Below are 11,838 nucleotides of genomic sequence, written 5' to 3' on the forward strand. Positions count from 1 at the left end.
GCAGACCGACGCAGTCAGGCTGTCAAGATGCGTGAGGCAAGGTGTTGTGATGCCTTGGGTTGGTCATGGCAGCCTTACAAACGCGAGCTGGACGCCCAGCCCCGCCGAGCTTCTCCACACTTCATTATCTTATCGTAATCTAATCAGTCTAGCGGATTACTTAACCACTCGCTAAGTCGTGTAGGGTTGGGCCTTCCGAAACCGACGGACGGCATAGTCATTTGCTCGACTTCAGGCCGTTCGCTTCTATTAAACCACCGCTCGTACACCCTTACACACCGTCCACGCGCTTCCGAAGGAGGCTTTGCAACTTTCCGCCACCACAGTAACAATGGCGATTACAAATGCGTTCAAGGCGACCTCACAATGACGACGACTGTTCCGAACAAGAAATTCTCATCAACCCGTCCTCGCCACCGATAAAACCGGATCCACCTCGTTCTAGTCTCCTCGAAACCACATCCCGCCAACCATGTGTATTGTCATCGTCTCCACCGCGCACCCGCGCTATCCCTTCATCCTCCTCAGCAACCGCGACGAATTCATCCATCGCCCAACAGCCGCCGCAGACTGGTGGGATGGCTCCAACACCCACGTCCTCGGCGGCCGGGACTTGGAGAAAAGGGAAAGGGGCACCTGGCTGGGCATCACCAAGCAAGGCCGCATCGCAGCTCTCACGAACTTCCGCGAACCCGGCGCCGAGAAGGCGTTGGACAAAAGCCGCGGCGGCATCATCAACGCCTACCTCACCTCGGCTCCCCAACAACGCGAAGATTCCAAGCACTTCGCCAAGCGATTGATCGACGACGTTGGCGTGCAGGATGTCGGCGGCTTCAGCTTGCTTTTCGGCGAGCTACGCGCCCCGTCTCCAAATAGTGGCGACTTCCCTGGACTCTCCATCCTGTCTAATCGCTCTGCCGACGCCTCCGATCTCGTGCACATCGCCACACACCCGGGCGAGGCGCATGGCCTGAGCAACAGTCATTTCGGCGACATGTCCTGGCCGAAAGTGGTGCACGGCGAGCAATTCCTACGCCAGGCCATCGGCGCCGATGTGAAGCGCGGCGCAAGCAGCGACGAAGCGGAGTTCGTGGAGCGGCTGTTCGCCATCCTATCCATCGACACGCTTCCCGAACGGGGCAATGGAGAGGAGTGGGAGTCGTACGCTCTGAGCATGCGGAATTCCATCTTCATTCCCGTTAGCGGTGGGCCGAGTGTGGACGGGCGATCAGGCGAAGAGGTTGCGGCGGCCGACGGCGGTGACTCCACAAAGTCCGGACCGCGTGCGGGAGAAGCTGACGTGAGGATTGGCGAAGGGTCGTATGGAACGCAAAAGCAGACCGTCATCCTCGTCAGCGCGGAAGGCAGAGTACTGCTCGTGGAGCGGACAATGTACAGCGAGGATGGACGGCTGCTGAGAGATGGCGAAGGCGAGAGGCGCTTCGAGTTTGACATTGAAGGCTGGAAAGGTTGATTCAACGGCCCTGACGAACGTCGATGACATGTGCTGATACGAGCAGACCTTCGTGAACCACGGCGTGACAGGCGTGCGGCCTCCCGACTGTAAATGAGACTACTGGCGATCGTGAAGGCGTCATGCGCTGGTGGCGCTGCGGAACGGAAGCCATCATGAATGTTTTACGATTTTGTACAATGGTATTGGAGATTTGGGCGGATCTTCGACTGCATTGACCAGAGCGGATGGACTGGTCAACATCCTCTCGATCAAATACATATAGACATAGACATCATCCTCGTGACTAGCTCGAGAGGCGCAATGCCTCCATCGACGCTACGAAAACACCTCGCTGCGCAAACATCCCATCTCCTCATATCTACATCCTTCCCCTCCGGAAATAATCATAAGAGGTTTCTTCATCAGTGGAGTAATACGGCGTCTCGGGCCCCGCCGATCGGATTTGCCCATATGCACTGCCCGGCCGCGATCCAACAGCCACTCGAGACACTCGAGGTGGCGGAGGCGGACTCATGCCCATACGCGCCGCACTCGCGACCAAGCGCTCGCGACTCTCGGCTCTCGCTCCAACCGGCGACTGCTCTCGTATATTAGGGGCCTGGTGATAGCCCTGTGGGTATTCCATGCCAACGTCTTCATTGTACACATGCGCATACTCGGAATCCGAGTCAGTTCGGGTGTGGCCGTAGACATCGCGGGACGGGTCGCGGCTGTGGTAGGGAGTGGAGTCCAAGGTGCTCATTCGATTGTGGCCAGAGTAGAGTGTGCTCGGGGTGCCCGGACGACTCATATCGGGCGGTCGACCGAAGAGCTCTCCATTCCCACCAGCTTCGTCGCGGAACTCCGGCTTATCCTTCCAGTACTCGTAGTCCAGCTGGTTGTCGCTGACGACTTCAAAAGGCGCAGTCGGATCCGCAGCCCTACCCGGTTTGGAGGAGTCCATGTTCTCCATGTACACGTCGCTGAAGCCGGCAACTCTGCCGCTTTCGTCCATTGATGTTCGTCCACTATAGACTTGTTTGAGCATGTGCTGTGATTTCGCCGACACCATCGGAGTCATGAGTGGTTTGAACAGTGCGGGATGGCCGAAGCGTACGCCCGCACGATCCCCTCCGCGCCGTTTCCGGTCGCCGCTGCTCATCAAGCCCTCTTCCGCCACGCCTGTGCCTTTGCTGTAATACTGGATCTTGTCGTCGAACTGCCGCATGCAATACCACTTGAACAGCCCAATCAGGCCTAGCAGAGGAACCATGGATGCGAGCATGGCAATCCAATTGCTGCCCTTTGTCGCCACCAAACAAGCGATGACCACGTTTCCGAGGCCGGTAGCGATGAGCATTCGATCGAAAAGCGCTTTCCAGAACATGCCGCCCGACTCGTACTTTGTGATGAAGATGTACATAATCATGTACTTCTTGGCGAAGGAGTCGAGGGAAAAGTATAGCGCGGTGATGGCCAGGGCGAGGGGCTGCAGGAGGCCGAAACACAGAGCGACTGCCGCGTAAAAGATGAAGTAGTTGTAATAGGCGGCGTATTGGAACGGCTGGGGAGCCGTGAGCTCAATGAGCTCTCTGGGTGTAGGGCTCAGGAAGCGACGAGAAATGGAACCCCATGTGAGCGACACCAGCTGGCCGAGGTCGATAGCCGCACCCAAATTCCGCTGGAGCAGCCAACTGCACCAGTAGGGTGTGACTGTAATGAGGGCGAGGATGATTCGATCGAAAGGGTTGTTGTTCTTGATCGCATCCCAGGCATTCTGTCCATTCGTGTTGCTGTCCTGAATCACGGCGGCGACGAAGCCCCAAATGGCGGAGAAGAGCGAAAAGACAACCAGATTGTTGAAGATGAAGAATGAGAACAGCTTATCGAGCACGTGTCGTTCCCTGCCCGTTCTCGTGACATCTCCTGCTCTGGTGACCAGCTTGCGCATGATGGCTGGCAGAAAGTAATAAAAGGCGGTTGTGATGGCGGGCGAGGCAATACCCTGTACCAGCGCCCAAAACGTTGGATGCGCATACAGGGTTCTCTGAAACGAGGGCCAGACCAGTCCCAGATGGGCCAAGTTGGACAAGAAGACCGCGATTAGAATGTTGGGTGCGATCCAGGCGACGGTAAGGAGGGCGACCCAAAGGTTATTGATAAAGTTCTGCCAGTCTCGCTGTTTCTTCATCATCGCCAGATTCTTCCAGATCAGATCCTGCGGCTTGGGCGCTAGTCGAACAATCGCCTTTTCGGGTGTTCCTTTGCGAGCAGCATAGGCCGCCGTGTGTGCGGCGGGGATGCTGTCGTAGGAGGCAAAGCCGTACGACATTGGGTTGCGCTGGTCGACGGACAGGCGCACCTCCTTGACTTGGCCCTCGAGCTCTTTGATGCGGTGAGTCAAGTATTCGATGGCGTCCACTTGCTGTCCGGATTTGAACGCTTTGTCGTTCTTCGATGCCTTGCATGTTGGTCGTTTGGCGGGTAATTTGTTGGGGTTCTTGAGGTATTTCGCCAGCACCTTCTCCAATTCTCGCACCGACTCTTCATGCTCTTCCACCAGCTCTGGCAAGTCTCGCACATTGCGAGCCACGGCAGGTCGAGGCGCAGCGCCGGCCGACCCGAGACGCTCGGTAATCTGTACAATGCCCTCATCACTTCGAAGCGCTCGTGGGAGGTCTGTCAGAAGTAATGTCCGGGCATGCAGACTGTGCTGATACTCAGGAGTCTCGAAGTAGGCTCTCCTCAGCCGGAGGATATTCCGGTAGGTGTACCAGAGGAAGTAGAAGATGATGCCATCGAACAGATACGACACCACGACGTATGCCCAGGCAAGCGAGCTATTGGACATGAAGGATGGTGTGAAGCGGATGAGGAAGAGGGCGGAGCTCGGCGAGCTGATCATGTTCACCGGGATGATGATGCCGCAACCCACCACTGTCAAGGTGATGAAGAGGTTGCGCATCATGCGAAGGAAGCGCAGGAAGACTGCGGCATCCAATCCCAGCTTCTCCACCAATTCCGGCTCTTTCGTCTTGATGAGGGTCTTAATCCAGCCGAACAGGCCTCTGTCGATGGGAGGGGGGGCATGCTTGCTGTCTGCATGCTTCGCTCGCGGGGCATAGACGACGTTGTTGTAGGGGCGGATGAAGCAGAAGCCAACGACGATGACGGCTGTGAAGACGAGGGAGAAGATGATGGCGGAGAGGACGGAGTTCCATCCCAACTACACAATGTCAGCATTCTCAACTGCAGCCGAGCGAGGGAAGGGCGCACCCACCTTGACGTCAAAGGGCGAGGAAAGGAGGCTCAAGAATTCATTGCCCGTGCCGTAGCTACCGGTAGGATCCTGAGTCTGACGGGGTAACAGAGCTCGAGCTGGTGTGCCGTCCATTGCGGCGATAGTCTTTGTGTACGAGAAGGAGGCGGGATAGAAGGGCGTGGCACACCACTTTCAGCAGAAGAGGTCGTGTGCCACGTGCCTGTACTGAAACGACCGGGGAAGAATCGCAATACTGTACGCCACCGAACAAGGAGTCGTGGAGGAAAGCAGACCCCGAGCCAGCCGTAACAGCGGTGGCAAAGGAAATGAGTCGGATGAATGAAAGAAAAGAAGAAACAGACGAGAGTGATGAGGATCCACAAGACAAAGAATGAGGAACAGTGGAAGTGCATGTGTCGCCCGCCAAACTATTTCCCCAACATGCATCACCGACCCTGCGAACGGCTACGTCAAACCCTGTGCAGTTGGGGTTCGCCTTCCCAGCCAATCACAATCGTTTCGTGCCTGTTTTCCGGATCCGGATCATGCCCGCGGGGATGCGTCTCATCTTGCCGCCCTGCATGCCATCCCATACCGCTCACGAACATTTGAAACGGGCATCACGCTCTGACACGTGTCGCGCCTTGCTGGCTACCCTTGCGTTTCACACGATCGGGCGCAATCATCTCATTGCTTCGAGAGCATCAATGCTAACGCGCAAGATGGGTAGGTACCTGGACGAAAGAAGGCGAGCAGCATATGGAGCTCTCCGTGAATCTGAACTGAGGCCGCACACTCTCGCATTGAGATGGAGGAACAGCAACATCCTCGCTTCGCACTGGAAACGCGGCGGCTGGCTGGATAAGGTAGACTCTCGTCGCTAGTCTCTTGGTATCATCGTTTATGCCATAGAAAAGCAACGCGATCATGGAGCCATTGGGTGAAAAAAGTAAGCCGGCTCGCGCATTCCTGTCCCCCTCCGGACCATAACCCATCACCCCCCTACGCGCACCCGTGAAAAGTCCATTCCACCGACAAGGAACTAGAGAAACTCAAAGAGACACGTTGGAGCGGAAGGCCGAGGGCTCTCTACTCGTCATCGTCGTCATCGCCGGCAGAACCACCCTACTATCGGTCAGTAAGCCGACTGCTCGCCCAAGTCAGGTGGAGGATACTCACAGCAGTGTAGGCGGCCTTCTCCTCCTCGTAGCGCTTCTTGTCCGCGGCAGCCTTGGCCTCGTACGGGGCCTTCTGCTTATCGGTGAGAGCCTTCCACTTCTCGCCGAGCAGCTTGCCGACCTCGCCTGTGATGGGGATGAGTACAGTGACGCGGGGAACAGAGGCCATGCTCACTTACCGAACTTGATGCCCGGGTTGTCGTCACGGACCTTGTCACGCTGGTCGTTGGCGAAGAACATGTAGGCGGAAAGACCACGCTTGGGCATGTTGGGGTCTACGACGACGAATGAGTTAGTGGTGCGAGGTGGAGGGAACGAAGACAAGACTCACCCTTCTTCTTCTTGCCACCGTCGGCCTTGCCCTTGGTGACCTTGCGGGTCGTCTTAGCTTCCTTAGGCATTTTGGTTGGGTTGAGCTGGTAAATCACGTGCGCGTCAGTGAAATTGATTGCGATGAGCTGGTTTGATGCTCGGGAGGTGTTTGGATGACGGTGCGACGTGGAGGTGGACGATGGTTGATGTTGATGGAAGGCGCGCGTGCAAAGTGCGCGTTCGCCACAACACCACCTCCAGGCAACGAGCAAGCGTGATTTGATGCGCAGAGGGCGGGGAAACAACTTACCGAAAGGTGGATGAGAGTGGTGAATTAGTTTGTTGGGTGGGTGTGACTGCAAGTGATCAGGTCAGTGGGTGAAGTGATGTTGACGACGAAGACGACGCGACGATGCGATGTTTGAGCAAAACACGGGGCGACGGAGCAGTGACGCGGTGCATTGCGAAGGGGGAAACGCGTGAAAAGGACGGGAAAAGTTGGGGAGTGATGTGAGTGAAGGGGAGGAGGGAGTGCGAGACAGTGTCAGGCTGGACGCGGGCAAGGCGGACATACCAGAAACGAGGCGGCGTGGCTCTCACAGTGAAGTTGTGTGCTGCGCGCTGCGGTGAGGAACAGAACAGTGTGGGAAAAACTGGTGCTGGGGGAAACGCTGAGAGCCCGCGCTTTTTGTGCGGCCAGCCCCGCGCCTGCAATCAACGCACCCAAACGCGCCCGCCCTGCGCTCGGCTCGCGGCGCCCGTAGGGAAAGCACGCAATTCTGTCATCCACTCTGCTTCAGCTTCTCCCTCAATTCCTGCTCTAACATCGTCGCAATTGTTCGAGCTATCGAGGACGGGTGGTAAGAGTAATGTTTATTCTGTTTCGCTGTCATGCAATGCTGCCATGCACCATCCCCCGTCGATTCATGTGTCCATGCACAGTCAATAGTCAAAAGTCGTGGTGACGCCCGCTGCGCCCGACGCTCCTGCCGAAAGTCTAAACGGCTGCGGCTCATTACCCCAAACAAACACAGCGTGCACGTCCCACGCGTGCATGCATCCATTCGCTCATCTCAGCATCATCACTGCACGCACTCTCCTACCGACTAACCAGGTTGCTTCCTCTCTACATCCACCACCGTTGATCCTCACACCACCCCGTATTGCCAGGCCTTTTCCGTCGAGTTTGTCATTCATCTGTGAGCCAATTGACTGCTCAACTGCGCACCAAGCGACGCATGGCGGTGAGACTTGACGCGTCACCCTCCTCGTTCGCGACCTCGTGGGATCTGAACGGCCTGGCAGTAAGGTGTGTCGCGCATTATGATTAAGCGTCATCTCTGTTGCCCAGGTGCTTCGACATTCGGATGCTGTCCACTACGAACCATTCAATCCCAAGCCAGACCGCCTCATCATGCTGCGTAGTCTCAACTACGATGCTTCCAAAACACTCGGTCCAAAAAAGATCTCTCTTGCCGAAGGACAGTGTCGCGCTGACCCTCGTGAGCTGCGCAGTGAAGTGAAGTATACAGTACAAATGTACCTTAGCTTTGCTTGTGATGTCATCAGCGGTCGTCTTATTCCCAAGTGCTTCATGTCCAGACATGCTCGAGCGCCGAGTCCCTCTGGTGCCCAGCCTCGCGCTCTCCATCTCCCATCCGACCCATGTGCGTCTCTCACACATCTTCCCGGAACATACTTCTCCTCTCCGTCGGGCTGTCCTCCGCGCCTGCAACGCTTAGATTGCTTGCGCCTCGTTTGTGCCCCGGACGCTGTGGTGGCTGCATCCCCTGCGCATCAGGTCGAGGACTGACGGTCCGCAGACTCACATTACTCTCCTCCGCGTGGTCGCCAAACGGGTTTGCGCGACCGTCTCTTGATCTGCTTCGGCCCCGCCCGTCATGGACTCCCCCTTCCCCGTACCCTCCACCACCGTATGGCCCGCGGCTAGGATCTTGTAGCCCGAGCTCTTGCTCTTCGTAGTAGCCGCCGGCTTCGTCATCAACTCGCGCATTCCATGCCTCATCAGGCTCGAGTGCGCCGAATCCTCTGCGTTCGTTGTACCCAGATCCTCCTCCGAGCCCGGCGCCCTCGTATGCACCTCCTGCAGTCCTCCCTCTCCGTAATGAATTCACTTGGTCGGAGATCCAGCCGACGAAGCCACCGCTTCCGGACCCTTGTGCGCCGGCGCGCTGGTGGAAGGGGTTGAGATTGGGAGGAGGAAGGCCGAGCTTCTTCGCTCGATATTGCGCATAGCTATGCTGGCATTAACGCTGCAGTCTATCATTGCACAGCACACCGCTCACTCACAAGACGTAACCCCCTACACCGCCGATGACCACAAGCACCAGGATGATGAGGAAGATTCCCCAACCGGAGATAGCCATCGCTTACCTCCTACCGCATCGGATGGCTCTGTGTGGTTCGGTGTGCGTAAGTCGAGCTCGCCGTGGGGTGCGGCAGAATGCGATCCCTCGTGAATGGCTATCCAGACGTTCTTGCGATGGATTTCCAAGTTGTCCTTTTGGTGTCGTGATACAGGGAGCTGGGGTGGGAGGGTGGTGAGGTTCATTCTAAATCCAGACTCGGCTGCACCTTCCGCGCGCTTGTCAACGCCGCTGCTGGGATGGTAGCTACGGTGTAGATATCATCAGACACCCAGTCCTGTGACCAATCTTTGCTACTCCCAAAGCATCTCACCATGGCACATAGACCGCCGTCGCTGAAACGACGGCCTAAAGATGTCAACTATGACGAAGCAGCCCAAGGTCGATGGGCGGGCGGTGACGGTTCGGGTTGATGAGGAGCAAATTAGCTGGGTGCATGGCAGCGCAGAAGGTATACTGCCTCGTCCAGGCTCTAGCCCATTGTTCGCAGAACGTGAGAGTAATGCTTCTTCTACCAAACAGGCAATGATGCACCATGGATACGGGTGCCTTTCAAGCATATCGTGGCCGTTATCGCAGCGTCCGCCGAAGCCACGGGGGACTACACTATGATATGGACACAGCCAAATGATTCGGCCACAGCAGGAGACGCGAAAGCATCGACACATGCACCTCGATTCGCTAGCATACAAGACTTTCCGGACTCCATGATCGACAATTATCAGCCCAGGGTCTCCTCCATCGGACATTCGCTGGCGACAAACACCAATACCATATCTGACATCAATATCATCGTTTCAACTGGATCAGGTACTGGCCTTGCTTCCGCGGTCTGGGAGCAGCTTGTAAAGCCGATCTTTATGCGTACCGGCCTTTCCGAAGATCGCTACACAGTCCATGAAACCACTTCGGCAGAAAGCGTTGCGCAGCTTGCCCAAAGTGTAATCTTGCCGATAGCCAACGACGGCAGACAGCAGCTGGTCGTGCTACTCAGCGGCGATGGCGGAGTTGTCGACCTTGTCAATACTCTTGTGACAGCCAGCCCAACCGTAGGCTATCGCAAGCCGACCATCGCTCTATTACCGCTGGGAACGGGCAATGCGTTGGCAAGTAGTGCAGTGGTTGCAAACGATGAGACGTTGGGACTTCGGACACTGTTGTGTGGACTACCCAGACAGCTCCCACTGTTTCGCGCCACCTTCTCTCCGGGCGCGAAACTCTTGGTCAATGAAGGGCGCGAGGAGCAGCCACTGCAAGGCGTCTACCACGGCTCGCCGGCCACATACGGGGCAGTCGTGTGCTCCTGGGGCCTCCATGCGACCCTTGTGGCCGACAGCGACACGGCAGAATATCGGAAGTTCGGGGCCGAGCGTTTCAAAATGGCGGCGAACGAATCACTCTTTCCCGCCGGGGAATCAATGCCGCATGCGTACAAGGGCCAAGTATCGACTCTACGCACCGGCGAAAAAGCAGAGTGGGAAAGGGTAGCTCGAAGCGAGCACGGCTATATCCTCGCCACTCTCGTAAGCAACCTTGAGGCCGCCTTCACCATCTCGCCTTCAAGTCGGCCGCTGGATGGTCAACTACGATTGGTGCATTTTGCGCACGTCAGTGGCAAGGAAGCGATGGAGATCATGATGGAAGCATATCAGGCAGGCAAGCACGTTGAAAAGGCAAGGGTAGGCTATGAGGAGATTGAGGCTGTGAAGATTGAATTTTATGAAGAGGAGGGGCGGTGGAGGAGGGTGTGCGTGGATGGAAAGATCGTGCGGGTGGAGAAGGACGGGTGGGTGGAGGTGCGGAAGGAGACGGAGAATGCGGTGGTTGATCTCGTTGCAAGGCCGCAATCATGAGCAGCAAGCACGCGATGAAGCTACCGCCCATCAATCGAGATGTTCATGCGGGCGACTTCCAAATCGGGGAAACACAATGGTCTTCGGTGGACGGTTCAACAAATCGATAAAAAGCAAAGTCTTGGACGTGGGTGTTGGCGAGTCGAGGCCGCGCGTGAACTGCCGAGCAATTGCGTGGGAGGGTGGTCCAGTATTATGATGCGTCTGCCATGCTTTAGTGGACAGGATAAAACGAGCATTGGACGAGTCACGAGGAAGGCAGTCCAAGAAAAGGTGTGCGCGCAGAGAACGTGGAAAAAGGGCCAAGGCTGTGGACGGGGCTAAGTTAAAAATACCCGCAAGGCCATGGCAGCGCAGCCTTGGGAGATGACATCGATGCAGGTACATTCGCAGTATCGCCACGAAATGCCAGCCAGGTGGAATAGACATGCGTCTTCGCGCCCGCGATCTGTTGCATCACAAGAGAGAGCAGGGCATCCGCCGTGGGTGGTTGTCGCTGTCTCGGATGCTCACGTCCCTCGCTCCATCTGCCGGACAAGTCTCATTTCAGAGTCGAAATTTTCCGACAGCGTAAATTGTCCGATGTCAAGAACAAGACCGTCACCTACCATGGCACTCCCAGCTGCGCCGAATGATGGGAGACAGAAGCAAGCAGACTGCCACGCGCGATCCTTCGGAGTGGGAGCCAATAGTTGCCGCCTTGGCTCCCGCGGCGCACGAGCCAGCCGGGGTTGGCGCGCACGATCTGCAGCCTCAACATCCGCGACTTTCAACGTCACTCCAAGCCTTTGCTTTGCGCCCAGTCTTGCACACGTCGCCGCCTCACCAACTTGTGCCATGTTCCTGGTGGAGCAAAGCCCCAGTTACCTCTGTTTCGGGACGCTGGGCATGTAAAGAACCGCCTGGACGTTGGTGGCTGAGCAAGAATTGACCCACGATGAAGGCAATACAAATGGCCGCCCTCCTCCCATACCCCTCAGAAGGTTTGTCCATCTCGCTCGCTTTCTTCATCCGTCTGTCCAGTCGCTGTCTTCCCTCTCCAAAGACCCTCGTTTTCCCCCAAGATCTATCCTCATTCAACTTCCTTGTGCTACACCTAATCTTGAGTTTGCAAGCCAATATGCATTCCAAGACCGCAGCGATCCTCCTTGTGGGGCTTGCCGCTCAGCAAGTGATTGCGACTGAGCCGTACGCATACGGCGAAACAACCACTACCTCGACGACGAAGAAGATCACGCCCACGCCGTACGTCCCGGAGTACACGCCGACGCCGTCGCCTTACAAGCCCGAGCCGACTCCATACAAGCCGACCACTTACAAGCCGGAGCCTGAGCCTTACAAGCCGACCACTTACAAGTCGGAGCCGGAGCCGTACAAGCCTGAGCCGACC

The 11,838-nt window shown here is 56.7% G+C and overlaps 6 protein-coding genes across 6 annotated transcripts in view; 2 read left to right on the plus strand and 4 right to left on the minus strand.

Annotated features, from left to right (window-relative positions):
* Positions 1–180: 180 nt before the first annotated feature.
* BDY17DRAFT_21032 (NRDE protein-domain-containing protein) lies at positions 181–1,654 on the plus strand. Its single transcript, XM_033730134.1, has one exon. It carries the CDS (start codon positions 473–475, stop codon positions 1,472–1,474), a length of 1,002 nt encoding a protein of 333 aa, XP_033594495.1. The 5' UTR covers positions 181–472; the 3' UTR covers positions 1,475–1,654.
* A 181-nt stretch (positions 1,655–1,835) lies between these two features.
* Positions 1,836–4,850, minus strand: BDY17DRAFT_320437 (uncharacterized protein; the record flags this gene model as incomplete). Its single annotated transcript, XM_033736460.1, has 2 exons — positions 1,836–4,682; positions 4,737–4,850. The coding sequence occupies 2 exons, from the start codon at positions 4,848–4,850 to the stop codon at positions 1,836–1,838; spliced, it is 2,961 nt and encodes a 986-aa protein (XP_033594496.1).
* Positions 4,851–5,807: 957 nt separating this feature from the next.
* On the minus strand, positions 5,808–6,297 carry BDY17DRAFT_307241 (high mobility group box domain-containing protein; the record flags this gene model as incomplete). The annotated part of the gene is made up of 4 exons (XM_033735109.1): positions 5,808–5,843; positions 5,898–6,022; positions 6,076–6,171; positions 6,228–6,297. The coding sequence occupies 4 exons, from the start codon at positions 6,295–6,297 to the stop codon at positions 5,808–5,810; spliced, it is 327 nt and encodes a 108-aa protein (XP_033594497.1).
* A 1,383-nt stretch (positions 6,298–7,680) lies between these two features.
* BDY17DRAFT_289966 (uncharacterized protein) lies at positions 7,681–8,791 on the minus strand. Its single transcript, XM_033732421.1, has 3 exons — positions 8,519–8,791; positions 7,752–8,464; positions 7,681–7,701 (listed from the first exon to the last, which is right to left on the minus strand). Exons 1-2 carry the CDS (start codon positions 8,593–8,595, stop codon positions 7,885–7,887), a joined length of 657 nt encoding a protein of 218 aa, XP_033594498.1. The 5' UTR covers positions 8,596–8,791; the 3' UTR covers positions 7,681–7,701; positions 7,752–7,884.
* A 577-nt stretch (positions 8,792–9,368) lies between these two features.
* On the plus strand, positions 9,369–10,433 carry BDY17DRAFT_232383 (ATP-NAD kinase-like domain-containing protein; the record flags this gene model as incomplete). Its single annotated transcript, XM_033730237.1, has 1 exon — positions 9,369–10,433. A coding segment is annotated over one exon (1,065 nt), but the record flags the coding sequence as incomplete, so codon positions are not given.
* An 817-nt stretch (positions 10,434–11,250) lies between these two features.
* Positions 11,251–11,838, minus strand: part of BDY17DRAFT_21352 (uncharacterized protein) — a 1,297-nt gene continuing 709 nt past the window's right edge. The window contains exons 4-5 of the mRNA XM_033730136.1: positions 11,760–11,792; positions 11,251–11,725 (exon numbers count right to left, since the gene is read on the minus strand). Of these exons, the coding sequence (XP_033594500.1) occupies positions 11,545–11,725; positions 11,760–11,792 (214 nt within the window). The 3' untranslated portion in view covers positions 11,251–11,544. The remainder of the gene's footprint in view (positions 11,726–11,759; positions 11,793–11,838) is intronic.

Source organism: Neohortaea acidophila (assembly GCF_010093505.1).
Source record: "Neohortaea acidophila strain CBS 113389 unplaced genomic scaffold BDY17scaffold_1, whole genome shotgun sequence".
NCBI lineage: Eukaryota > Fungi > Ascomycota > Dothideomycetes > Mycosphaerellales > Teratosphaeriaceae > Neohortaea > Neohortaea acidophila.